Source organism: Muscardinus avellanarius, assembly GCF_963383645.1.
Source record: "Muscardinus avellanarius genome assembly, chromosome: 3".
NCBI lineage: Eukaryota > Metazoa > Chordata > Mammalia > Rodentia > Gliridae > Muscardinus > Muscardinus avellanarius.
In genome coordinates this window covers 2,035,362-2,062,589 of record NC_137788.1, presented here as the reverse complement: position 1 = coordinate 2,062,589, position 27,228 = coordinate 2,035,362, and the positions used below count along the sequence as shown (strand labels likewise).

At 60.4% G+C, this 27,228-nt stretch overlaps 1 protein-coding gene across 3 annotated transcripts in view; it reads right to left on the bottom strand.

Moving 5' to 3' along the window:
• Positions 1–132: 132 nt before the first annotated feature.
• The window catches only part of PRDM16 (PR/SET domain 16), a gene marked incomplete at both ends in the record, with an annotated part of 329,414 nt that continues 302,318 nt past the window's right edge, over positions 133–27,228 (bottom strand). The window contains 11 exons of one of the 3 annotated variants that reach the window (XM_080692428.1): positions 133–267; positions 1,368–1,542; positions 2,324–2,560; positions 6,284–6,458; positions 6,533–6,702; positions 11,879–11,956; positions 12,548–12,717; positions 15,846–15,933; positions 19,801–21,217; positions 25,609–25,762; positions 26,015–26,162. In XM_080692428.1, the coding sequence (XP_080548554.1) occupies positions 133–267; positions 1,368–1,542; positions 2,324–2,560; positions 6,284–6,458; positions 6,533–6,702; positions 11,879–11,956; positions 12,548–12,717; positions 15,846–15,933; positions 19,801–21,217; positions 25,609–25,762; positions 26,015–26,162 (2,947 nt within the window). The remainder of the gene's footprint in view (positions 268–1,367; positions 1,543–2,323; positions 2,561–6,283; positions 6,459–6,532; positions 6,703–11,878; positions 11,957–12,547; positions 12,718–15,845; positions 15,934–19,800; positions 21,218–25,608; positions 25,763–26,014; positions 26,163–27,228) is intronic. The other 2 variants (XM_080692430.1, XM_080692429.1) reach the window with 2 other exon arrangements.

The following is a 27,228-nucleotide window of genomic DNA, read 5'->3' as shown; positions in this document are numbered from 1 at the left end:
TTAGGGCTGAACCATGGAGGGTGGGGCTGGAGGCGGAGGAGCAGTCACGGGTGGGTGGCGGGGGCTTCTCCCTGGCCTCGGTCCCCCGCGGCCGGTGCCTGGCTTTGGACTCTGGCCTGGGGCTAGGGGCCCTCAGAGGTGGTTGATGGGGTTGAAGGCTCCTGGTTCTGATGCGGCTCCTGTAATGTTCAGCCAAGCGTCCAGCGAGCTCTGGGAGGGGGCGTGGAGCGGCGCGTCCTCGGAGAGGGACAGCATCATTGCATATGCCTGCAAGGAGAGGGCACACACGCGGGCCGTGAGCACTGCCACAGCCCCGCCCTGGGCGCACAGGGAGGGGAGCAGAGGCGCCGGGGAGGCGGGGCTGTGCCCCTGGCAGGAAGAGGAAGTTGGGGAGCAGAGGGCATACAAGGTGGCACGAGGCACCATGACCCTGGCAGGGGCCTTCCTGACACTGGGGGCTGCTGCAGCCTCGCTGGGGTGCTCCCCCGAGGTCATCCCCCCATCTCCCCGGTTTTCTCTGTCTTGTGATTAGCAAAAACTTTGGGGCAGGTGTGTGCTCTGGGAGGGAGAGCCCTGGGGGACGGCGGCTATGCCCGATGGCTGTGATAACAGCACAGAGCCTCTTCTGAAAACGGGGTGTTTCTGGGCTGATGGAATTACTGGGGACCGTGGATGTGTTTCTTGGCCTTAGTAAAAAGACATCTCCCCGCCGCAAGCCAGGGCAGAGGTCACTGGTTCTGGGACCACTTGGACTTAGCGTGAGTGTTAGGGGCAGGGTGCTGGAAGCTCACCCACCCAAGCGAACACGGGACAGAATTAGTAAAAGACAAAGACAGACACGCAGACAGCTTTTGCTGAGACTCGTGGGCCCCCTGGGAGGGCTGTGGAGAGTGGCGTGAGACCAGCCCCTGCACGCTGGCTGCAGAGGAGCAGGAGGCGGGGCTCTGCGGCCATTGCCAAGGCATGGAGACCCCACGCCGGCTGCAGCTTGGGGACACTGACCGCTGGACAGGGCAGCTTCTCCCGGGAAAAGCCAGGGCTGCCAAGCACTCTGGCTTGGATCTGAGAAGGGGGTGAGCTAGAGCCTGCCCGTGGTCATCTCCCACGGGGTAGAATAGGGAAAAAAGCGACCTGAGCCCGTGTGTTTGGGACCAGTTCACGGCTGGCTGCCCTTAACCTCTCCCTGCTCTGTTCCAGCGGGTGGGATGGTGGCGGTCACTGGGGCAGCTCTAGCTGGTGTCGTGAGATGGGGGCAGTGCTCTTGAGCTCCCCGGACACGAGGTGGCCGCGGCAGGAGGGGAATGCTCGGGCTCTCTCTCCATCAGGAGGTCTGAGCCAGAGGAGAGAGGGGCCCTGGCGGTACCTACCTGGTTTTTAGCCTGCCTGTACAGGGTCTGCTTTAAAGCCTCAGAATCTAAGGTGGACTTAAGCACATCTTTAACATCCAAAGCTTCCTCAGCTGCTCTGTGGAGGTCCAGCCCCTTCCCAAAGGCCGGCGTCGGCTCCAGAGCTGACAGGCCGCCTTCTGGTTCCTCAAGACACCTGTACCAAGGACCAGGGAGAGGCTGCCGTTAGCCCGTCCGGCCACCGGCCGCCTGTCTGATGCCGCACGGCTGGCCCTGGGCCTTCATGCACTCCATGGGTCTCCACGAGTCACATGCACAAGGAGACAGACACACAGACACACAGACACCAGGACAGGAAGCCACACAGATGCAGGAGAGCGGCTGGACAGGGAAGGGGCCGGGCGTGTGCACGGGAGCCACAGGCAGCAGGCAGGTGCTCTGGGCTGGGGCTGAGCAGAACCTTAGTTCTCTGGAGATTCCCGGCAGCTTGGAGGGGCCCAGGCTGCCCTCCGAGCCCTGGGTGCTGCAGCAGAAAGGCCCTCTCGGGGTGGCCTCCCCAGGGGGTCTAGGAACGCTGGCAATGTTGCCCTGTGCCCCAAAGAGGCAGCGAGCAGTTGGGACACGGGGGCAGTGTCTCTGGCCCATACAACTTCTAAAGTCCTGTACCTATGGCCCCATTCCAGGCTGGCATCTCTGCACCGGGGGTGGGGGCTCCACTGCAGAGATCTCCCCAGCCTGCTCAGAGGAATGCTAGACTCTGCCTCCGGTCTCTGGAAGCCCCAGGGTGCGTGTGCAGGGGGCTGAGGGCCCTGACTCTTGGCCTCTGGCCAGCCTTCCCCCTGCAGTGTAACACCCACCGGGCAGAGTTGAGATGGGGACAGAGGTGGCTCCCAGGGGCCTGAAGAGGAGGCACCTGGAGATACTCGATACTCCACCCCCCCCCCCCCCCGGCTGCCCCCGCAAGTAGCTGCTCCCACCTTCGGGTGTGGTCAAAGCCCACGGCAAGGGCGGCCGGCGGCTCCTCATCCTCCTCGTCCTCGTAGACACCCTGGGGCTCAGGTGTGGGGGACACCGTGTCCTCCTGGGACCTCCCAGCCAGGCTGTCATCCTCCTCCTCCTCCAGTTCCTCCTCTTCCTCCTCCTCCACATCCTCTGGCTTCTCGCTGGCCAAGCCTGGACACTGAGGGGTGCTTCCCAGGTCCTGGATCTCCGGCCTGCAGTGGCAAGGAGAAATGTGGCTGTGCCTGGGGCCCCTCTCCTTGCCGCAGACCCCCAAAGGTTGCAACTCTGCTCGGCTCTGCTCCCAGGGCTTTCCTGCGCCACCGGCCCTTCAGCGCCTGCATTCGTGGTCAGGAACACCCAGAGCTCCGCGTCCCAGGCCAGCTGGTCCCCTCCCTAGGCTCAGCCATGGGGAAAGAGAGAGATGGAGGTAGTGGGAAAGCCCAAGGACAGGAGCGGGTCGTGGAGGGGCTGCTGGTGTTTCTGGAAAGCGGGAGAGAACGCTGTGTTGGATACTGAGGTTGGACACCGTGTGAGGAGTGCCCTCAAGAGAGGCTCTCAGGCCCAGCTCTGCCCAGAGTCCTGCGGTGCCCATGCCTGCATGCCTCCATATCCAGCCATGAGGACTTAAGACCCTGGGAGGGGCTCCTAATTTTGGAGAGTGAGGGTCCCAGATCCTGGAGTGGGTGGGCTGGACTTGAGCTGCACACAGCTGTCCAGAGTCCACACCGGCCAGGGTGAGCCAGCCTCAGAGAACGTTGGACTCTCTCCTGCAGCCCAGAGCCCACCTGGCAGCCCTGGGTTGCAGCAGCAGGGGCAGAACTTTCCCACTCTGGTTTCTCATTATTAAAGAAAAGAGAGAAACAGCCCCCCCCCCCACCCAGGGGGCGCTTTCCTTTCCTTCAGAAAGGATCATCAGTTGGCTTCGTCTTCAAGTCTGTCCTCTAGCTGTGCCCAGGTGTGCTAGGCCACAGAGCACCTGGGCAGGAGGAGGGTCACGGGAAAGGGGACATGACTCCTCCACTGCTGTGTCTGGAGCCCCAGCGCCCACTCTTTGCCTGGCCTGGGGGGACCGTGATGCAGTTCTTGGCTTTAAAGATGGCATGTCCCTAAGCAGGGTGTGGTGGCACACACTTGTAATCCCTGCGCTCGGGAGGCTGAGACAGGAGGATCGCACAGGTTCGAAGCCAGCCTCACCTACTTAGCGAGGCTCTCAGCAACTTAGTGAGACCCTGTTTCCAAATAAAATATAAAATAGGCCTGGGAGTATAGCCTGGAGGTAGAAAGCCCCTGGGTTTCACCCCCAGTAACACACACACACACACACACACACACACACACACACAAAAGATGGCATGTCCCTAGATTAGACCACCAAAACAGAGCCCTGGCTCGGCTTTGCCTGTGGTGTGGGGGGAGCTGGGGGAGCTGCCTCTGTCCCCTCTGCTCTGCCATGACTCCATTCCACTGATTTCTTGTCTTCTCATGGAAAAGCCTTAGAGAAATCGGATCTGCCTTGTGGGGTGGGCAGCTTCTCCACAGGTTTGGGGACTTGGAGACATCTCAGGTCATCTGTGCAGGAGGCTGGCTGGGAGCAGCCCTGCACATCCATCCCCCCAGTAGCGAGGACTCTGGAGCTGATGGGACCTGGTCCCACGTTGGCCCTGGCTCTCAGTGGGGTGACCGCTGGCTGCTGGGGCCTGCGCCTGCTTGGTGGCATGACATGGCTCTCCTGGTCCACTCTGAGGATGGGATGAGACGGCACAGGTGGAGAGCCTGGGCCAACACTTGCACATTCAACAGGTGCCCAGGTGTGGGTGAGCCACACCTGCGGGCCCTAGGTGGGTTTCGGGAATCCCTACTATTTGGAAGCAGGGGATGCTCTTTTCTGCCTGCAAAGAACATGTGTGTGCAAGCATGCAGGTGCAGCAGGGACAGCCCAGGCCAGGCAGGCTGGGTGGGCTCAGATGGGGGGATGGCGGCCTTGGGTGGATGCGCTGGCATCTCCACCCACAGCGTGGCTCACAGCCACAGACACAGAGGCCCTGGGGTTTAGGGGTGGAAGCCCAAGGGCCAAGCATCGCAGGGCTTGCTCCTTCTGGGTCTGAGAGAGAGCCTGTCCAGGCCCCGTCGGGCCTCTGGTGTCTCCGGCCATCCTTGGCCTGCAGCTGCATGACTAGAGCGCATCCCCACGGCGTCTCCAGTGTATGTCTTCGCGTCCCCCTTTTACTGGTGTAGCCGACACTCTACTGATGTAGGACCCCATCCTAACCTGACCACTCTGCAGAGACCCCGTCGCAGTACAGTCGTGCTCGGAGGCACCGGGTCAGGACCCAGTGCAGGAACTCTGGGCTTAGGGCCTGTGGGGCCAGGAAGCCTGTGGTCTCTCCCTGTTCTCACCCCTGACAGAGCCAAGGGTTCCCTGGCTCTTGGGACAAAGCCCCTGGCCCCCCTCCTCTCAGCGGGACAGGCTGTCTGGAGCCCGGGTTTGAGGTCTGCCCTGGGCTCCATGAGGGCTTCGGGGCCAGTCCTGCCCTTCCAGGCCTCCTTTCTCCACTGTGGGGGACGGGTGCTGCTCCAGCCCAGGGCTGTCAGAATGCTTTGCAGAAAGGACGTGGGCTGGGGCCTGGCTGCCTCCTCCATGCCAGAGACTCCTGGTCACCTGCCCAGTGCTATGGTCAGGGCCTAGGGACTCACTGCCCTAGAGCACCCCAGGAACTTGGTGGCCCCCACACACCCGCCCTGGCCTGGCCTTGAGGACACCGTGTGGAGCCCTCATTCATCTTGGTGTGGCTTTGGCCAGGGCTCAGGAAGCTAGCAGAGGGTGCACGGCCTCGGGCACTGGGTGGGGCTTAGGGAAGGCCTGGAGTGTGGGTGCTCGGGTCTCTGCTGAAGACCGGGAATACACTGTGTAGACAGCGGGTGGCTCTCAGAGCAGCAGAGCCAGGGTCCCTGGAGACCTCCATAGTGTCCCAACACTGAGTGAGCCACGCCCTGGGCCCTGGACACGGCTCCTACAGGGAGGGCCCTCACCAGGGCAGGGACTGAGGACCCTGTCCTTGAGGTCCCGTCACTGAGGCTCAGATGCACCTTCCTGGTGGCCCCCCAGGAATACCAAGAAGGAGTCGGAGCCCAGATAGCCCTGCGCTGTCCCGTAGTCAGGCCTGGAAGATAGGTCTCGGGGGGCCCTTCCCCATTTGCTGGAGGCTGGTCTGCCGCCCGAAGCATTTTCTGGAGGTGAGTGAGAAGGAGCCGGGTTCTGGTGCCACGGGCTGCAGCCCCGTGGCCAGTGCAACAGGGCTGGGGCTCGGCACCCCTGCTGTGGGTCTCGGTTCCCTCTGTAGAAGTGGGGAGCCTCTGAGGCCTCTTGGCCTTGTGTGCCCCTGCCACCCCAGAGCTGCTCTGGACCAGCTTTGGTCTCCTGCCGTTCTGAGTCATTCTTTCAGAAGGGAGGACCCGGGGGAGATGAGGTGCTGGTGCGTGAAGTTGTGCAGAACATACCAGCCCTAAAGCTGAACGCTGCCTCTGTGTGTGCATGAGCATATGTGTGCACACACGTGTGTAGTGTACATGCACACATGCATATGTGCACATGCATGTATGTGACCATGCCCGTGTATATGTGCATGCATGCATGTGTCTGACATTCTGCACACACAGGTTGACAGAGGCCAGAGGACCATTCAGCCCATGTTCTGGCATCCCACCAGCCACCGCAGGTCCCCTGGAGGCCTAGGGGTGCTTGCTCTCATTACCCCTCCCCATAGGGGACACTGGGGCAGCCGGGGGCGCTCCCCTCGCTTCCAGTGACAGAGCGTGGGGCCTCCTGTGCTGTGGGGCCTGGCCCCCATGCAGGCCGAGGGTGCACACGTGCTGAGCACGACCACACAGGATGGCCGAGCTCATACCTGCCCCGGGCCCGGGCGCCATTCTCTTACCGTTTGTCGGTCCGCGCCGATGCCTGGTTCATCTCGCTATTGGCGATGAAGTTTCTGATTTCAGAGAAGTAGGAGTCTTCTTTCTCGTCTAAAAGTGCGTGGTGGTCCGACTCGGAAGTGGGGGAGGAGGCACTGGTGCCCAGGTGGTTGGTGAGGACCCCGGCATGCTGGCTCACTGCGGACGGGGGGGGGTGTCAGGGCGTCCGGGATGCCCGCGGCCCCTCCCGCCCGCGCCCCACCGCTGCCCACCTGGCGCGCCCTCGTGCTCGTGCTTCTTGAGGTGCCGGTCCAGGTTGGTCTGTTGCCCGAAGCAGCGGTTGCACAGGTGGCACTTGAAGGGCTTCTCCTTGTTGTGGATATTGCGCACGTGCCGCTGGAGGTTGGAGGAGATGCTGAAGGAGCGGTCGCAGTACTTACACCTGGAAGACAGGTGCGCCTCAGCGGGCGGGAGAGGCCGGCCTCTGCCCATCCCGGCCTGCCCCAGGGAGGCGCCCCAACGGAGCTACCACACAAAGAGGCAGAAGGAGTCTGCATGGCCTCGAGCCGGCGGAGGGCCCTGTGGCCCAGTGCAGAGCCCAGGCCCCGGGCATCTATCTCCTTGTGGTCCAGGGCCTGGCGGGGATGCAGCCCGGGGCAACATGCTCCAGCCGGCCTCAAGAGGGCAGCCTTGCACCACGGAAAGAGGCGCATGCTGCTCCAGTGCGTCCAGGTGCAGGGGGGAGGCTGCTCTCTGGACCCTCGTCTCCACTTTGGGGAAGGCCTCTCCCGCGTGGCCAGGGTCCTTGGGCAGGCCCTGTCTTGTTTAGTGCGTCAGCATGGCAATCCATTAATGTTTAGCTGTCCTGAAGACGAGGCGGGGCTCCTTGGCCTTCTGGCCTGCTTGGCTGAAAATGGTGGGTGGCTATGCCGACCTCTCTCTGGCACCCCCAGCTCCCGGGCGCTCGGTTTATCTTTACATCCCCTCTGGGTACGCAGGGCCTCGCCAGCTTGCACCCTGCACCCGGGAAATCAGAGGATGATCCCTCTCTCCAACATCTGAGGTTATCAGAAAAAGCCACCCGAGTACAGAAAAATGCCATACGGAACGACCAAGAGTTCTGCACGTGAACAGTGCCCCAGCCGAGAGCCCTTGCGCCGCACAGGACCTTGGCAGTCCCAAGGGTGGGGAACCAGAGGGCTGTTCTCCCCCATTTTGTAGGGGTGGCGAGCAATCCACATGTTGAACAGCAAGGAAACCAAGCTCCAAAAAAAGAGATCCATCTGGGAGTGGAGAGAGGGGATGATAGAAGAAGGAACCTTCTGAGCTCTGCGGAAACATGAGCCATCCTAGGAAAAGCAGCTCCTTCCCGGGGACAGAGCAGCCTGGGTGGCTGCCTGAGAGGCCCCCCCAGGGCCTGTGCGCCCAGCCCACTGCCAGCAGACGGAATCCCAACTCTATGGCTTTCGCCGTGCTTGTGTGCAAGCGTACAGTGTGCGTGTACGCACTTGTGTGTGCACTCACGTGGCCATCGGAATGCCACCAGGGTGCTTATCTGAGTACTTATTTCAGAAGCATAGGGACACTTCAGAGTTTCTGTTTATCTTTTTGTTGTTGACTTTGAATGTAGGACTTTGCGTATGCCGGGCAAGCGCTGTGCTGCTGAATAAGTCGCCAACCCTGGGAAATATTGTTTATATGACAGTATATGTTTTACACTTGGAAAGCAAGCTCCACTGGGCTCAAGGAGGGACACACGGATGTCCAGGGCGGCAGGGCGGGGCTGGCAGTCCTTTGAGCACCAGGGCCTGTGCAGCCAGACTCACTGGGGACAGGGATGGGGGTTTCTGTTCACCCTGAGGGGCAGGTTTCTTTTCTTTCTTTCTTTTTTTTTTTCCAGTACTGGAGGTTGAACCTAGAGGGATTCTACCTCTGAGCTATACCTTCAGCCCTATTTTTATTCTTTAATTTTGAAACAGGGTCTCACTACGTTGCAGAGGGCTTCACTAAGTTGCTGAGGCTGGCTGTGAACCCACGATCCTCCTGTCTCAGCCTCCCAAGTACTGGGATTACATACAGACGCCCCGGACTCTGGATGGACCTTCCTATTCTTTGGGTCAATGGCTCAGGAAGGACGATTTTGTTTTGTGTCTGCAGAATAAAGGCAAGGCCAAGCTGCCCCGCTGGGCATTCTGGACATCCGCTGGCCCCACCAGCGGCTTCCACTCTGACTGACGCGGCCGGCCTCCGCACATGTGCGGCCCCTGCCTACACCCTGAGCCAAGGGACCCCAGAGGAGGAGCTGGTGTTGGCGTGAGGGGATGGGGTCTGGTGAACAGATCTGGGGCTGGGAGGGCTGGTGGGGGGCTGTGTATGTCTTCCATTCTGGAGTTCTGAATGTAGCCTCTCCTGGTTCTGATCTAAATGAGTGTTCCCAGCTGGGCATGGTGGCGTACACTTGTGATCCCAGCATTTGAGAGGCGGAGACAGGAGGATTGTGATTCACTGACAGCCTCAGCTACTTAGTGAGGCCCTCCGCAACTCAGTGAGACCCTGTTTCAAAATAAAGAATACAAAATAGGGCTGGGGGTGTAGCTTGGAAGTTAAATGCCTCTGGGTTTCATCCCCAGTATTGCAAAAAATAAAAAATAAATAAATGAGGGTCCCAGGCAGAGGTGCCCATGTCAAGTTCAGGGAGCAGCAGGCTTTGAGGGGGCAGAGGTTGTGCAGCAGCGGGGGGCTGTGCTGTGAATGTGCCCACAGGCAGACAGAAAGCTGATGGCTGTGCTGTTCAAAGGAGCACACCGCCGGGCCTGGCCACGGGACCCCGCGAGGGCTGGAGAGAACCTTCCATGACTGTGCCCAGGGAAGCTGGAGACACACGGGGCAGGGGGAGGTGGGGCAGGCCTGGCTGCACCACCCGCCACCGCAGGGAACTGCTTTTGGTTATTTTAAAAGTGAGGGAAGAAAAAGAGAGAAGAAGTCTTTGGAACTCAGCCCTAAAAATGAAAAGAAGTTAAGAAAGAGAAGAGCCGCCACTGGCCTCTGATGAATCTGGTGCCTTGCTTGATGTGTTTCGCAGGATGGGGGTCAGGATGAGGTGGAGGGAGCTGGGTGGCGGGGGTCGCAGCTGCAAAGGCTCAGCTGGGCCTGGCCTGGAGGAAGGGTGTGGGCCTTCTCCCTCCCAATTCTTATTCTCATTCCCTCTCTCTCTCTCTCTCTCTCTCTCTCTCTCTCTCTCTCTCTCTGTAGTATTGTGGGGGGGTGGAACCCAGGGGCATTCTACCTCTGAGCTACACCCCCAGCCCTATTTTCTGAAACAGAGTCTCACTGAATTGCAAAGGGCCCCACTAAGTAGCTGAGGCTGTCCACAAGCCTGGATCCTCCTGTCTCAGCCTCCCAGATGCTGGGATCCCTCCAACCCGAAACCCACAAAGCCTATGTGCTCTTTAGGAAGCAGGACTATCTTGACTACACATTGTGCTCATAATTCACACGGAAGTCCAGGAGGGGCTGCTGTCTGGGAACTGCTTGGCAGCGGGATGGCAGGAGGGTGGCCTCCCTGCAGGAGGGGCAGGGTCACACCTTTGTCAGGCTCCGGGGCAGAAATGCCTTCTGAATGTTTTTAGATCATCTGAGGCAAAGACTTAAAAAAAAGAGGCTCCTGGTATTGTCCGGTCTGATTACCTGACAGCTGGAGGAAAATCCCGTTCCCTCCTGCTTGCATGGAGGCTGGTGCTCTATGACACACATATGCGCACACACACACACACACACACACATATGTGCAAACACACATGCACACGCAGTGGGCATGCATGTGGGTGCTGCCACAAAGGTGGGGCTCACACCTGGGCATGTACTGGGGGCCGAGTGTCTCTGGGCAGGCCTGTGTCCTGCAGGTCAGCTTCGGGGTGGGCTGAACATTTTCTTCTTCCAACTTAAAACCCTCTCGCCTGGTCAAAGCAAGCCTACAAACCACCCATGGTATCAAAGGCAATACAATTTGCCCCAAACCCCTTGGCACGGGTCTGCCTGGAGCCAGATAAAGTCAGGATTTGCAACACAAACTTGCAAAGCAATTATTGTTACCAAAGTCGAAACTCACAGATTGGAGAGAGCAAAAGAAATCAATGATAATTAAATCCTTCTATAAGCATGGCCCCGACCCTCTGGGGGCTCTTAGCACGCAGCACTGTCCGAAAGTCAGCTCTTGTTACAGAAAAAACACACGGCTCGTTTTCTGGGAGGGGACCAGGCCAAATAAATCTTTCTGTTGCTAGCCTTTGTTCAGTTGTAGGTCGCTATTTTTGGAGTGTGTGTGGGGTGGTGGTGGGCGGGAGCTGTGTGTCGAGCAGGGTTAGGGGCACAGAACACATCATTGGTGAGGGCTGTCATTTTCTCTGCCGCGGGGACTCGGGCCGATGGCCACCAGGGATGCTCAGCAGAGCTGAGTGAGGCTTGGAGCCGCGACAAATGCAGTGTCCATGTCTTCCCCTCCCAGGGACGGGCACATGGCCGAGTCCCCAGGGCCCGTGTCATCGTGTGGTTACTTCCTGTGTGGCCACAGTGCAAGGATCTAATGCCGTCAACCGAAAACGGTGCCAAACTCTGTTCCCAAAGCCTCGGCCGGCCAGACACACCCCAGCACGTTACTAAACTGGTCCTGGCAGGGAATCTGGCATTTCCCCGTTTGTCTCCGGGTTACAATCACCCAGGCTCTGTTTGCAAGGCCACTCCCTGACGGGGAGCACTGGGCAGGGCTCCCAGCGCGTCAGGGCGTCATCCTTAACCCTTCTCCTGTCCCACGAAGGCCCAGGGACCTGGCGCCAGAGCAGCAGGCTAAGGTAGCCGAGAGCTCTGACCCCAGACAGTCACAGGACACCTGGGGCCTCGGGCTCCTGTCACTAAAATAAGAACGGCAGGGCTCTCTGGGAGGGCGCCGGGAGCCGTAATTGACGGCTCTCTTCCCAAGATGCTCTGTGGGTGCTGCTCTGCTCCAGGAGAGGCAGCGACGTAGGGGCAGATGCCTGGCGCCCCAGCAGAGCCGTGGAGCCCTGAGTGAGCACCCAGGGTGACCCAAGCCTGGGCTGGGAACCCACCATTGCTTGGAGCGCCCACCTACCTTCTGCCCGCTCGCTGGCCTGCCACCCAGGGAATGGCAGCTACAGCCACTGTGACAGGACCAGATTTGGCTGGATCTCCACACAGACATAGACCACCCCTGGGGCGCTGGCTTCAGGTGGACCCCATGGCTGTTCTGGGCCCCACCCCAGTTGACGCTGCCGTGGCAGATGGAGAGCTGCTCCTGTATCTGCCTCTGACCATGGCAGGAGCCTCTTGGAAGATTCCTGACACCTCCTGCCTCCTCCCTAAAACATCCCAGGGAGCAGGAGGGCTGGGGCAAGGGGCAGGAGGGAGAGGCCCGGAAGTGACTGCACCTGAGGTCTCAGCAGGAGCACCCTGGCTTCTCCAGGGACCATGGCCCTTCCAGAGATTCAGGGGTGGGGTGGGGGTGTCCGCGTAGGGGAGGGGAGTTGATGGCACACTGAGGCAGGCAGCCGAAATCCCAGCCCCACCAGAAGTCTGCTCCCGCTCTGCACCGAGTGGGCTCCTACCTGTATGGCTGCTCCCCGGTGTGCGTCCTCAGGTGCCTCGTGAGATTTGCAGACCTGGGGAAGATCTTGCCACAGTACCTGGGGTGGAGAGATGAGGAGTCAAGAGGGCCATTAGGGGGCCCCGTACCCCCTTCCCAGAGCTCTTCTCTTGCTCAAAGCCCGTGTTTAAGGTTGCGCACCAAGCAGCTGGCCACCTGGCACCCTGGGTTTCGGTCTCCCCTTGGAGCCCAGGATCGGTCTTACAGAAAAGCCAGGTATAGCCATGGGAGTGGAGGGACTGGCCCGTAGCACTGGTGGACAGGGAAGCGGGGGCTGGCTTGGACCAGCCTGTACCAGCCAGCAGTCTGCTGGGAAGCCTGTCCTTCCAGAAGCTGCAAAGGCTGGGCTCTGGGTCCCCCTGGAGCTGCAGCCAGGCTCAACCCTGACCAGCTCTGGCCTCGGGACTTCTGAATTCAGCCTGGTTGAGACAAGGCTGCCTTTTAGATTCCTGCAAACACGGCTCGGTGGGTACGGGGGAGGCCCACCCTGCCCCTCTCTGCAGAGGATGGTCTCAAGAAGAAAAGGGGCATTCCTGGTCACCATGTGCCCCGTGGCTGTGACCAGGCTCACAGCCACAGGTGCACACCACTGCGCCATCCTGCCAGCAGCCGGGAGTCCCCGGAGCCTCACCTGCACGTGTACCGCTCCTTGCCCTTCCTCAGGATGGGGTCTGAGAGCGTTGGGGGTGGGGACCGGAAGTTGAAGGGGTGGTGGGGCAGCGGCTGCAGAGAGCCGCCTGAGTCCGCTTTCATGGCCGCGAAGCTCTCCAGCTTCTCCGTCATGGTCTCGATGGCTGACATCTGCCGGCACGAGAGAGGCAAGGGTCAGGGACTGGGCTGAGCCCTGTCTGTCTTCAGAGCATGGGCCCCCATCATGGCACCCAGGTCTTTTATGCCTAAGTACATCCGGGTATCTTCAGGTGGCCACGGAATTAGGAGTCTTCTGGTATCTCCCACGTTTGCAGCCTTCCCTGGAAGGCTTCTCTATCCTTCCTTGACCTAGACCAGCTCTAGCCAGAGGGAACTGGAAGTGGCCCTTAACAACCAGCATTGCTGTCCAGTTTGGGTGAGAAATGGGTCCTGGAGTCCATGACGTTTGTGGTTACTCAGCCCTCATTCTCACTGAGGCCAGCAGTGTCTAGCTGGTTGATCCCTGGCCAGCACAGCTGGCTGGCTACTTTGGTTTATACATAGAGTTACATCTATTATTTTTAGTTTATAGCCTTATAAAAATGCAGATAAGCCAGATATGGTGGCTCATGCCTGTAATCCCAGCACTCGGGAGGCTGAGACAGGAGGATTGCTATTTGCGGCCAGCCTCAGCTACTTAGTGAGGCCCTTTGCAACTCTGACTTTGCAAGTGTGACCCTGTTTTAAAAATAAAGAATAGAAAATTGGGCTGGGGGTGGAGCTCAGAGGTAGAATGCCCCTGGGTACCATCCCCAGTACTAAAAATAAATAAATAAATAAATAAATAAATAAATAAATAAATAAATAATAGCTACCTGAATCAGTTTAAGACACAGATCGTAGGCCCGAGGAACCACTGCCACCTGGAGGCAGCATGCCATAATTGTAGGCAAATTGCTGATGAGTTCAACTGGCTCCCACAAAAAATCATATTCAAAACTAATGACAGTGTCAAGTAACACAAGGCAGGTTGACACTGGCAGAAGGAGCTAGCGTCCTTTGTTCCCCAGAGCTGCCAAGGGCTTGCTCGTGGAGGAGATGGAAGTGTGGTACTGGCCATTTCCACCTGGGGGGCAGAGTTCTGGTCAAAACCTCAGAGTGTGCTGGCCCCACTGAGGACTCAGACCTTGGCAAAAGGAGAGAGGAGTCAGCGGAGCCGGGCAGGTACTAGTGGTGCTTCTCCCAGGTCTCCCAGGGGCACTGAGGGAGGCAGGGGCAAGGGGTCCCAGGGAGGTAGGAGCTTTCTTATGCCAGAGCTCTGGGGTTGAATGAGAGAACTCAGTGTCTCGTTTACAGCAAAGCCCTGGATGAGCTGTCCCCGGGCTAGCCAAAGCGTCACCTGACACGGCAGGGGGCTCTTTCAGCCCGTCGGGCTCCTCACCCTCAGTCCCTTGTCTGAGTGCCCGGCGTGCACCATCTGGGCACTGTTCACCAGGTATTTGCTCAGGGTGCACTGGCAGGGAGCTGAGGGCTCAGCACCCATGTTGTTTGGACGTGGCACACACTCGATTGGCAGAGGCATTGGTAATAACCAAAAGATTATGACCAAACATCTAGAGAGTAGTTAGTGAGTAGAGATCGAGGCGTCCCTCTCACCCTGGCTGCTGCCTTCGCCTTGGCCAGCCTTGCCCTGGTCACAGGGATTCCAGCTTCCCCCATCCCAGTGAAGCACACAGGTCTGTCGTCAGGACACACCACACTTCCAGCCGGCCTGCGCTGATCCTCAGAAGGAAGCCCTGACCTCGGCCACTGGCCAGCCCCTCGCTGGCCCTTCCACAGCCTAGACAATGGGTCTCAAGGAGGGTGCCAAAGCCCCTGGTGCAGACTGCTGCCCACCTGCCAGCAGGTCTCAATGGCAGCCTAGGGACACCCCCAATCTGTAATATGGGAGATTCCTGGGACCCCAGAGCTGAGGACGGGCAGTGGCTGGGCAGGACCCCCAGAGATATACAACTTCCTAGTGGGCCTCAGAGGCAGAGGGTCTGGACATGATCCTGTGGGGCACATGAGCTTCTTGGACTAGTGTTTTCGTACAGTAGAGACCTCTTGTGCTTGGTGGAGACCCGCAGTTACTAGAAGCTTTCTGCCCCAGTGACAGCCCAACCTCAGGCCATTTAATTTGGTGACTTATTAGTCACCTCTCCCTGCCCCTTCCTCCTGGCTCTGGGCCACAGTGGCTGGGGTGGGGGCAGGCCTTGGGGAGACTGGGCAGGAGGGACAATGGGCAGCCGGCCCCCCACTGGGCCCCTCTTCCTCAGGCCTGGGTGGGTCCTGGGCGCTTGGCCTGATCTGCCCGATCAGACAGCCCCGGCGTTGCTCCCCGCACAAACACAAACACAGGATGTGCCTGGCTGGATCGTAGGCTCTTTCCAGCCTGTCCCAAAGAAAATTGGGGGAAGTTATTAACCAAACTCCAGGGCCCAGCGGGACAATGGGGCGCTAAGTTTAGCTGTGAACTCAACCAGGGACCAGGTTTCACAAACGGGGGTTTGTCTGAGGTGGGAAATGCAGAGAAAGAACAATGCCCGGTGCCCCCCACAGCCCCAGGACCCTCCGGGCGGGTGGGGGAACCCCAGAGCAGGGGCCTGCAGCTCTGCAGGGCAGGAGCAGGGCTCTGCACAAGGAAGCCAGGTGGGCACAGTGCGGCGGACATCAGGGAGACTGCCCCAGCTGGGTACTCTACCTGGGAGGCCCTGCCTCAGGGGCAGGCAGGAGTGCCTGCAGGCTGCCAGGTGTGTGCCCAGTGCCCAGACTTTGGGGCTCTTCAGGGTCCCTTTCCAGACTCTTCCAGTTGCCTGAGGACAGCCTGGCCTCCCTCAGCAACCCAGGGAAGGTGCCCTGCCATGCCCGGCCCACCTCTCCTCAGGAAGCCCCTCTCTGGTCTTCCCATTTGATCACCCTCAGGCGTCACCCACCCCCGGTCGGCCGGCTGCCATGCTGGGCCACGGTGGCTACTGCGTGTCTATTCCCTGATGTTCAAAATTTTGGGCTCTGTCCCGTTCTGCCGCCATCGGAGTTCACCCCTTCGGGTCGGTGGCCACCTGAGGGCAGCCCGTGTGGCAAGAGGCCTCTGGAGAGACCCACGGGTCTGCCCCCAGAGCCCCCATTCGCCATCTCTCCAGGGTCTCCCCGCCTGCCAAGGCTGAGGTGCCTGTGTGGTCCAGAGCCCGCCCAGGGCTCCTGCAGGGCGCAGCGCACGGTCCCAGGTGCACCTCTGCCGAGCCACCGCTGGGGCTTACCTGGGGGTGAAAGAGCAGCGGTGAGGGCCTCAGGTACTTCTCCTTCAGGACGCCCACAGGGTCTGCCACCTTCCGCTTTTCTACCCTGCTGGACGGCAACACAGAGGGTTACGTACCCCACTGAGCCCGCTCCGCGGAAGCGTGTCCGTGCCCTGGCGGCTCCGGGGCTGTGGCGTGGGGCCTCGTCACAGCAGCCTGCCGACTCCCTGCCTCCTCTGTGGGCCTGGGGGCAGCGGGGGCCCAGCCCACCTACTCACCTGCCTGGCCCCACCTAGCCCACTGTGACCCCCAAACACTCGGTTCCCTCACACACTTCTGCCCCCTACAGATTCCCCCATATTCCCCGGACAGCCTCAGCTGCCAGCTCCTGTGCATGTAATGAGCCCTGATGCAGGAGCTAGAACCTTCTCTGGGCCTATGTGCACCAGCTCCTGCTCACTGTCCCTGCCCTCCAGCCATATGCACCAAACCCCCAACCATGGGCCATGAACACCAGCCCTCCAGGCACCAGCCATCAGCACTGGTCTCCCTATCTACCTTTCATGTACACCAGACATAACCACCAGTCCCCTGCTCACTAGCCACACGCACCAGTCCTCTAACCACCAACAGTGCCCCCTGGCCAGCCCGTGGAGGGGGACTGCCGCGGGGGTCACCCCCAGTGTAGCCTGAATCCCCATGGGGGCTCCATGCCTACACCTGCCTTCTCTGACCTATCCTGATCTAGGCATGGGGTGGTCTGCTCATCTGTGTCTATGAGCAGGAGTGAGTGGGAGGTTTCTGTCCTGGGGAAGTCACCAGGCACTCCTCGGGGCAGCCAGACGGGGCTCCACCTGCAAACTCTGCTGGCTGCTGGAATTGCAATTCTAGACTCTCCCCCAGAGGCTGGGGATAATCCGTTAAACAAACCTCCCATGGTGGTAAAAGGGGGTAGCGTCAGGGTGGTGACAGCGGATCCCACTGGAACCCTGAGGCTCCCTGCGGCCGCTGCTCTCTCCCTGCCCGGGCCCCACGGGGCTGTTTGTTAACCTCTCAACATCTTGCTGTTTCAATCACACCTGCCCCCACCCCACACAACCCTCTGAAGATATCCAGGGCCAGCCATTCCTGATTTATCTGCTTCACTCCTCCCGGGCCCTGGTCCTCCTCACGGTTACGCCAAGTCTGTCAAGCTCAGTCTTGGCTTCTGTCTCCAGGGGACGCAGGGGCGAGGGGAGTCAATAGGACCTGAACTGTGCACAGCTAACGTGGGCATCTCCATTGAGCCCCGCGCCCAAGGCACAGGCGAGCCCAGGGAGCCGAGGCCGGGAGGGGAGGGCACTGGAGGCAGGGAGGAGCGGGGCCTGGAGGTGGCTGTGGGGAAGGCTTGGCCCAAGGCTGGAACCCATCAGCAAGCATTCGGCTCTGGGCAGGCAGTGTTCGCTGCAGGTAGCTGGGCTGGCCGTCTCTCGGCGGTGTGGGTCAAGGCCGGGGCAGAGCCAGGGGGCCCAGGTGGAAGGAGAAGGCCTCGCCAGGCCTGATGGGCTCTTGGTGCCAAGCCTTCAAGCTCTGTTCCCTCTGACCTTCAGGCCAAGGTGGAGCGTCCTCTGGAGAGCCAGGCACTCCCACCCCAGCAGACACTACTGTCAGGTCTCCTCCTCTGTCTCTGGTCGTGGGTCACGTGGGGTTAGTCTGGCTCCTGGAGTGAGCAGAGCCAGACCACTGCTACCTATAGTGGATGTGCGCTTGGCCAAGAGGTTTGAGGTGCCCGTGGCCCGTCCTGATGGCACAGCAGCTGCTTGTTGGGAGGGAGGTGGCAGGGCTGGCAGAGCCACAGCCACCAAGGGTGTTTGTGTTCCTCTGTCTAGCCCAGGTGAGGGGACTACGGGTCACCCACGGGGGGCAGGAATTCTGTTGGTGCCGCCCTGAGGACCTGGGAGCAGAAGGGCCACGTTGCTGAGGGACCCCCCCCCCCCAGCCTAGCGTATCTTTGGGCAGGTGGTCTGTCTTTTACCAGGATGGGGATGCTCAAAACACTCTGTGCTTATCTTGATTGGCCCTGGGGGTGGGCTGGAGTGGGCCCCCACCCAGGCATGTTGCTGGTGCTTTCTAAGCAGGAAAAACCTCCTCGAAGCTCCTCTGCCTTCAAAGGCCGTCCAGACAGTTCCCACTGCAGTGGCTGCTGTACCCTACTTACCAAGGACAAGAGCTCAGACATGTCCAGCCTCAGAGCTCCGCTAGGGGACTGGGGAGCGTGTATTTGTGAAGGGGCCCTTGGGGCCCTGTGGTTCCCGCCTCCCAGTCTGCCCATGAGCCTCTGCAGCTCCCAGGAAGGGTCCAAGGCCCTGAATTAGACAGTCTGAGGGGGGAGGGCCTCTGGCAGGTGAAGGGCCAAGGCGGCAGTGTGTCAAGCTGGGGAAGGTTCAGCAGACTATACCAAGGTCCAGCCCTGGTGTCGCCACCAGAAGGTCACCTGTTGTCACCAGTCACCCTGCTGGGGTCTTACATATCACTCCCTCCCCGCCCAGCTGTCTCCTGGCCTGTGGCGATCCTGGGACTCTCATCTATTTCCTTCCTTCCTTCCTTCTTTCCTCTGAGGTGCTTCCTCCTCACCTGGTCCAAGTTGAAGACCTTGGGCATCTTACTTCCTGTGACCTTGACCATGTGACCAATAAAATCTTCCCCACTGCAGGAGGCCACCTCTTGACTCCCCGCAAGCCAGGACACTCGTGGGGAAGCGAGGCATGTGAGTGGACGATGGGGCATCCTTAGCCCCCAAGACCCTTGTCTATCTGGCAAGCACCTGCTGGCCTTTGATGGAGCCCAGGGTGCGGCAGGGCCCAGGCCCTCTCTGCTGAGCCTCCTGCCCGCTTCCTCACACGGTGTGTGGTTGGGGCATTTTTCCAAGAAATACTCGGAAGGCATTTTTCTTGTTTCCCGTGATGGCGCTATCAAGAGCCTGCAGAACACGAGCTGGCTGCAGACGCAGGCTGCTCAGGGTCCCCAGTGGGGAGTGGGGAGCCTCGGCCCCTGGTGGGTGCTGGAGGGCAGAGGGGCGTCTCTGTGGCCTCGGCCCCTGGTGGCAGCTCTCTGGCCGCCTCACTCTGAATATTATCTCCTGAGCTTCACGGCACATCCTTACCTGCATGCCTCCCTTGGACAAGGCCTGGCCCCTGTTCCCACACTGTGGTTGGCCCCAAGGGAGAGCAGGCACACAGGCCTCCCAGGCTGCAGCCGGCTCCCTGCACACCAGTACCTATGCATTTGTGTGCACGCGCATTCCCACTCACAGAGGTTCGACCATGACACACGCACAGCCTTGCTGCTCAGGAACTCTGGCGGGTGTGATCTCTTCCATGGAACCAGGTCCTCCTCGCCCAACCCAGCCACCTCTTAGGGAGGTCTCGCTGGGAGGGCATCAGAGGGTTGGGGTATCCCTATCGGGCAAACCCTCCCACACGTCCCCCTCCTCCCCCCTCCCTGGCCAGCAGTCCCCTCACTCATTTTCCCTGGGCCCCCTGGTGTGGCTACAGGGGTGGGAATGGAGCCGTGAGGGCCTCTGGAGGGGAGAAAGTGCTCGGATGCAGAGAAGGACCCTCTGGCCTCAGCAGAGCAGGGATTTGGTGTAGAGAAGACAGCTGGAGGCTGGGGCAGGGCTCTGGATAGGGTCTGAGAGTGGGACGCAGGCGAGGCTCAAGTCGGGGAAGAGGATGTCTGAGCTATGGTCAGCGCAGGGGAACCACATGTGTCTAGGAGACCCCATCCTGCCTCCCAAGTCTCACTTCTGGTCACGAAGTGTATAAAGCAAATATCCCGCCGGAGGGGCGCAGACCCCCAGGAGCTGCGGCGGCTCTCCAAGGCCAGCAAAGCCAGAGAGAAGAACCTGGAGGTCAGGAGGGCTCCCGAGAGCCCACGGATGCCCGGCTCCCTGCGTGGGCCCTCTGGGAGAGCAGGTGAGGACGGGGCAAGTATATACCTGTATATCGGGTCCATGAAGAAGGGCGAGGGCTTGGCGTAGTGCAGGGAGGGCTGCTGGGGCAGCTGTGCCGGGCACACCTTGGGCAGCCCCTCGCCAGCCCCCGGCTTCCGCTCGCCGTAGACGTGGTTCTTCCGGGGCTCGCGGCCGCTTCCATTCTGGCTGGCCCGGGCCCGGCTCCCGATGCTCAGGTCCAGGGGCTGCTCCTCGCCGGAGGCGGGGGCCGGGGGCAACTTGGGCACGGGCAGGACGGGCTTCACCTCTTTGGGTTTGGTGGTGAGATCGAAGGGGCACTCGGCGCTGGGGCCGCCCGCCTTGAGGGCGTCCCGGGGCGACTTTGGCTCGGCCTTGACCAGCAAGTTGTGGGCGAGGGCTCGGTCAGTGAAGGGGTAGAGGGCGTGGGGGAAGTTGGGCAGGAACTGGAAGGGGAACACAGAGTGGTAGGGCAGCGAGCCCAGCTTCTTCTCCTGCATACCCATGAAGCCTGGGCCAAAGTACTTCTCAGCGATGGAGGCGATGGCTTTGATGGAGTCGCTGGCGGCGCCCGAAGCGGTCAGCAGCTGCTCCTCTGGCGGCGGGAAGAAGGAATGCTGGGAGTAGAAGACGGGCACCTCAGCCATGCTGTTGGCCGACCCCGGGGGCGCCGCGACGCCCCCAAACTCAGGCTTGCCCTCGGCCGCCTGGCCCTTGTCCTTGGCCTTGTCGCGGTCGCTGTCCACGTCGCTGTCCAGGTCCGAGCCCGACCCCGTGGTGGTGTCCAGGTCGGTCCCCGTTGTGGTGTTGATGTCCTCAAAGTCGCTGCCGTCGGACATGTCGGGGCTCCTGGTCTTGAGCTTCTCCGCGTACGCGTCCTCCAGGCGGCTCTCGAATTTCTCCTCCGGCCCCGGGGCCGCCACGGCACTCTGGCTGCTGTTGCTGACCGCGGAGATGAGGGGCAGGGCTGGGTTTCCCAGGGGGCTGGGGAGCTTGGCGTCCTGGGTGTGGTTCAGGGGGCTCTTGAGCAGGGGCGTGGGAGGTAGCAGAGGCGGCCGGGGGTACAGGGACGGCGGAAAGATGCCTGGGAAGCCTGGGGTGAGCGCGGGGAAGGCGGGCGGAGCCGCGGAGAAGGGCAGGCTCCCGGGATGCGGCCTGGAAGGGAAGTACTCATTGAAGCCCAGGCCGCTGTGGTTGAGGGTAGGGGAGGGTTTTGCCTTGTCCATCATGGGGCTGGGAGTCAAGGGCAGGCCCGGGCCGAAGATGCCGCCGGGTGTGTAATGGTTCTTGCCCTCGCAGAAGCGCCGGTGCTTGTTGAGGGAGGAGGTTGTGCTGAACATCTGGCCGCAGTCCTTGCACTTGATCTGCGTGCGGCAGTCCGCATGCATCCGCTTGTGCCGGCACAGGTTGGAGAACTGAGTGTAGGACTTGTGGCAGACCTCACCTAAAACATCAGCAGAAAGCAAAGACAGATACGCTATGAAATTACCGGGAAACCCCGCACCTGCAGGGGTGGGCCCGGGGCCTGTGAGGGCGTAAGTGCCCACGTGTGTGTATGCACAGGCACGCATATGTACTCTCTGTGTGCATGACCCATGCATGGCTTATATGTGGGTAACCTGTGTGCACCTGTGTGTCTGAGTGTGGAGTATATGTGTGCTCTGCAGAGCACTTGTGAGCACCTATATGTCACATGCGTGTACAACCATGTGTACCCACGGGCAGATAAGGGCTCCACCTTGCGGCTGGCCACCAGTGACCAGCCAGAAGGCCAGTGCCTTTTCCTGTAGCCAGATGAACAGATACTGCTGGGCCTCAGCCTTCCATGGGGTACCTTGGTGCCTAGTACCCTCCTGCCCAGCATGCTGCTAACATGGGATCCGAGCTCTTTGGGAACTGCCGGGGAGGGCGAATGGCTCCCAGGGCTGGGCTGGGAGGCACCAGGGGTCAGAACGTCCCCCACACCACTCCAGCGGTGGCTGCTCCTGTGGGTTGAGAGGAAGGCCTGACCATTCTGATCCCACCTCCTATTTCCTAAAGGTTCAAAATGTGCCTAGCTTCCTCCCTCCTGCCCTCTTTCTGTCCCAGGTCCTGCTATCTGCACCCCAGGGTGGCCTCAAGGATCATGCAGACTCTTTCTGGGGGTCCTCAGGACTCCTGAATCTGGTATCTGGGCTTGGGAGCAGGGCGGTGCTCGGCCACCGTTTGGAGTGGCCGGGCGCGGGGATGGGAGGTGAGGCCCAGGCTGGGGGCCCAGTAATGAGGGGCTGGGTTTGTATTGAGAACAGGAAGCTCCGCACACTGGCAGGAAGGGACTCCGTGACATTCTGGCTGACTGACACCGCCTCTTCTCTTGATTCTCCAGCAGCCCGACCCAAACTCAGCTAAGACACAGGCTTGGGACCCCGGACAGCCATCTTTTCAGAGACCTGTGAACTGAGGCCAGAGATGCACCCACCAGCCTTTCTCTTGCTTTTCTAACGAGAAAGGGAGGAACACGCATGCACGCATCTACACACGCACGCATGCACATACGCACGCACGCACGCACATACGCACGCACATACGCACGCACATACGCACGCACGCACGCACATACGCACGCACGCACGCACACACCAGCCACCTATCTCTCTGCAGGACAATCTGCCTCCTAAACGCAGCCCTGGTGGAAACAATGATTTCTGCATGTCTCTTGCTCTCCACAAATCCTGCGCTGCCTGCTCTTATGCGATTCTAGCTGGGCACTTTTTCTCTGAGATTACTGTGTTCTTTAATCACAGTATCTATTTATATTAGCCGCGCTGCCTTCCTGGCCGTCTGGCCCGGTGGGACGTTTTCCGGCTGAAGGGAGACGAGCCTTGCCTCTTTTAATGTCCCTTTTGGGGAGCCTGCTCACGGAGGGCTGCCCCCACAGGATGCTCTATAATACCCTCTCTCGCTGCCTGGCTCTCAGATCCTCAGCTCTGGGTGCTCAGGCTAACCCCTGACTTGCTGCTGTGACCCTGGACCCCCCCGGGCTCTGGCAGTGCCCAGCTGTGGCGGCTGCCATCTTGGGCTGGAAACTGGCTCTGAGCAAGGCTCTAGTGCAGAAAAGCTCCCAGGAGAGCTTCCTGGGCCAGCAGCTGTACCTGGAACAGGCCCCTGGGCTCCCACTCCTCTCTCATGATGGGGATTTGCAGTGGGTGGGGCTGCAGAAAGGCCCAGGGAGACCAAAGTCCCAGGAGTGCCAGCTCCCAGACTGGGGACAGCTGACAGTTGTCCCAGAGCCCACAAGGAAGGTGGCTACTACAGGACAGAGAAGGGCCTGGCAGCTTAGTGACCTGGACGTGGAGCTGCCAGAACGGGGGGAGCCTGAGCAGCACAGTCCTGGTCAGCAGTCCCTTCACACTCACTCACCCACACTCACACAAGTGCCAGCTCACCAGCCTGCTGGGTTCTCATCTGTTCCTGTGAGGGTCCTTTTCTGAAAAGTGCCCTTGAGAAACTATCCGCTTTCCTGTTGCAACACTCTTCTCCCTCTTTCCTTTCCTTTCCTTCTCTCCCTGTGCACACGTGTGCATGCCTACGTCCCCCCACCCCATGTACACTCAGACTCTCTATTGGGAGGGATGTCACCTCGGTCTGTGGGATCAACAGGCAGGGGGGTGCACACGGGTGTCGCGTGGCTGGTGGACACGGAGTTTGCGTGTGGCTAGTGCCTGGGCCCGGGAGTCTGACTGCTTGGACCCCTCCCACTGACTGAGCATGCTCAGAAGTCCACATCACCTGGGCTCAGTTTCTTTTCTAAGCCTAAAGCTCTGACGCCCTCCAGGGATGCTGCGCTGTCTGTGGGATGCACGTGGTTACAATACACAGGTCTCAGCTATCTTAAGTCACCGTGACTGGGTGACATGCCCATAAACTCCATCTTTTTAGCTCCATTCCCTTTGCCAGGAGCCAGGGCACCAAGGTGAGCCTGGAACACCGGCACAGGAGGAAGGCAGGCCACTCCAACCTCAGTTCACCACTCGAAGAGCCCGTGCAGCCAGTGGAAACAGTAGGCTGGGCCAATCCAGGACGCTGCACTTCCTGGGATGCACGTTATTAATACGAGCCAGTGGGACTTTAAAACGCCTGTCTACACGTCCAGAAGGCAATGACATTTAAGCCCACGTATGGGTTTTTACGTCCAGGTTTGCTTTGGAACTCCGAGCTATTATTTAACGCACCGGCATGCGCGGTCTCACTCGCCGGTGTCACTGGGATGCGTGTCCTGGGTGCACACTGCCCGTCTCAGAGCCACGGCCCTGTTGCTCACTCCTGCCAACCTGACCTCACCCAGCCCCTCCCAGGGGGACCGGATGCTGCCTTGGAAGCAGGATGGGGCTGCACACCCTGGCCCCGGCGCCCTGTGTCTGGGGTCTGCAGTAAGGAAGGTTGGGGAAGCAACATTTGTGGACTGGGGAGAGGACAGAGTGCTTTCTTGGCTGGGGAAGTCAGCAGTTCAGGAAAGACCATATCCAAGCTGTTTGTAGCTGGGCACCCTGGAGCCTGGCCTAGGAGCAGCGAGCAGAGGGTACACAGCCCCAGCTGCCCAACAAGCGTGGCTGGCCAATCAGCATCATCTCTTAGAAACAATTGGCTGGCATCTGAGTGGCCCCACACTTGCAAGGATACTTTGACTTGGGTCCCCAGTTTCTAGAACTGGGGGCAAGACAAGCCCAAGAGGCTTGTTACCCTCCTGATCAGGATCCAGCCCCCGGAGCCAGCATCTGGGCCTGCAGTGTGCCTGAGACCTGATCACCTAAAGCCTGGCAGCCTCAGCTTCCCTTTCTGTCCTTTGGAGAGAGTAGGGCTGCACTCCCCAGGCTCTTGTAAGATGCTAATGTGTGGGGATGTGACTGACAACACCCCTGGCACGATGCTTCTGCAGGGGCCAGTGTGCAGGGACAAAGCCCGCCCAGGGCAGCCCGTGTGTACGTGCATGCGTGCAGGCGCATGCAATGACCAGCTGGAGGCACGCACGTGTGACTCTGCATGCTGACCGGAAACGGTGACATCCCACAATGCTCTTAACCTATCGAGAATCAGGGTCAAAGGCCCCGCCCTGGCCCGCCAGGCCTCTGGGACCAGTGACCTGGACCCCCATCCTGAGCTCCCTGTGCAGGTCCCCCAGGGCCGGGTTTCCTTCCTGGCTCTCCTGGGCACCTCCCAACACTTGTGTAGGAGGGTGGCCACCCCACACCCCCTGCCCCTCCAGGAAGCCAGCCCTGTGCTGATGCCCCCAGGCTGGCACACTGTCATCTCGCCCAGAACTTGTCCATCTCCTCCCTCTACTGTGTAAGCGCCACGAGGGCAGGGCTGCTTTCTTTCCGGCACCGGGCACACACAGGGTTCCCTAGAGGACACTGCTCAGTATGTGCTGACTGGGGCCCTCCCTCAGGCTCTGTTCTGTAGCTCAGCTGGGGCTGGTGTGAGCAGAGGACAGAGGAGGAGGCCACGGGGAGGGAAGGCGGCCGGCTCCTCCCTCAAGCCCAGATGGGGCCCTGCGATGTCCTCGCCACCACCCACTTCCTATCTTCAGTCACTGTTCAGAAATGCGAAGGAGGGTGAGTGCGCAGGCAAGATGGGAGCCACGGCTGAGCGGCTGAGTGAGCGAGGGAGGCACCTGCAAACTCAGAGGGGGCCCCTGCGGCGCGATGACCCGGGTCACGTGGCAGGGGTGTTGAGACTTGGCGGGGAGGGATTTCTGGGTGAACAGGGCTCTTCTGAGCCGGGAGGAGCCCAGGGGGCGTGACGCCCTGGACTGCGCCCGCTGCGCCTCACGCAGGCGGATGGGCTGGGACAACTCACATATGAAGGGCTTGACGGTGCTGTGAATGTGCTTGTGTTGCTTGAGGCCGGAGGACGTGGCGAAGGTCTTGCCGCAGTCTGGGCAGGCATGGGCCCGGGCGCCCACGTGCTGTGAGCGGATGTGCCGCTGCAGGTTGCTGGGGTCCGTGAACACCTGGGGAGACAGGGGCCGCTGGTCCGTGACCTGCAGGGCTGCTCCGGCCCGGCCCTGGGCCATGCAGGTGGGGCCCTGCCTCTGCCCTGGCTGCCCTCCCTGCCCAGGGAGGGGGGCAGTCAGTGCGGCAGCAGTGATCCACAGAGGCCAGGAGAGCATCTGAGCCCCCCAACCTCGGTGTTCCCAGTCGAGGGAGGGGCCTGTCTGCAGGGTGGGTCGCAGGGGCAGGGCAGGGCAGGGCGCGCACCGCACCTTCACACAGTTTTCGCACTCGAAGCGCTTGCCGCTGTCATGGGACATCTGGTGGCGGATGAGGTTGGACTTCCAGTTGAAGGCCTTGGGGCACTGGTCACACTTGTACTCTCGTTCCTCTGTGTGGACGATCATGTGCTGCTCCAAGCTGGGGACAGGGGCCGTGGTCACTCGGGGGCCCATCTGCCTGCCCTTTGCCCTGCAGGGCTTGCTCCTGGCGGCTCCTAGGAGTCCCACTGCCCGCTGAGGATCAGTGCATGCTGGCAGCGACCCACCCCCCTCCACTGTGTGTTGGCCAGTGAGAACAGGGGCAGAGATGGCATTACCGGGTCATACGAGGAACCAGTGCCCACACAGAGCTTGGTCCTTCATTCAAGACCATCCTAGCGGTCTAGGGGCAGGGTGGGACCCCAGCCCCTACACCCTGGCTGCCCGCCTGCAAGATCTCGAGAGAGCTTGACTTTGAATTGGCAGAAAAAAGGGGTCCAGGAGCTTCAACATTGCTGTGAGCTCCAGAGCGGAGAAAGGCTGGCAAACCCAGGGCCATCTCTCTAGATGCCAGGGATGAGCCCGGCGCTCTGGAGGAGACCCCCAGGAAGGGGAGAGAGGGTCTCCAGCCGGGATGTGGTACTGCTGAGAGACCAGCTGCTCTGAGGGGGCTGCTCCTCCCGGCTGAACAAACAGCTTCTAATCCCCTCCTCTCAGGGGACCCCTGCCTCTCCTCCTTTCCCCGGGATGACCGTTAATCTTCATGAGCAAAGCAGCAATACATCACGGCCCGTTAATTACGGGGCCCAGCCATCCATTTAGATCAGGAACGCCTGCTTCTCCAGCACTGGGCGATTGTATCTTTTCCCTGTTGTTAATTGTGATTTATGTGTTTATGTAAAGAAAACAGGGACCCTCTTTAGTTGCGCTCACTGTGGCGGGCTCCGCTGGGGTTTGCCCACACACTTATGTTCTCACTCATCCGTTCAGGGTGGAGGCTCTGCTGTCTCCAGGGGCCGTGGTGGGATGGGCGGTAAATCCCCAGCAATCACAGAGTGGTTAATGAGCTGATGGGTCTGCCAGGCTGTCCTGGAGGGAAGCTCCATGGTGGGGGTAGGGGGGTCACAATGGGGGACATCCCTGGCTCCCTGGAGCATAGGGATTGGACACTCCGCTTCCTACCCTGTCCACGGTTCCCAGGATGTCCATTTGTTCTTGGGGGTTCA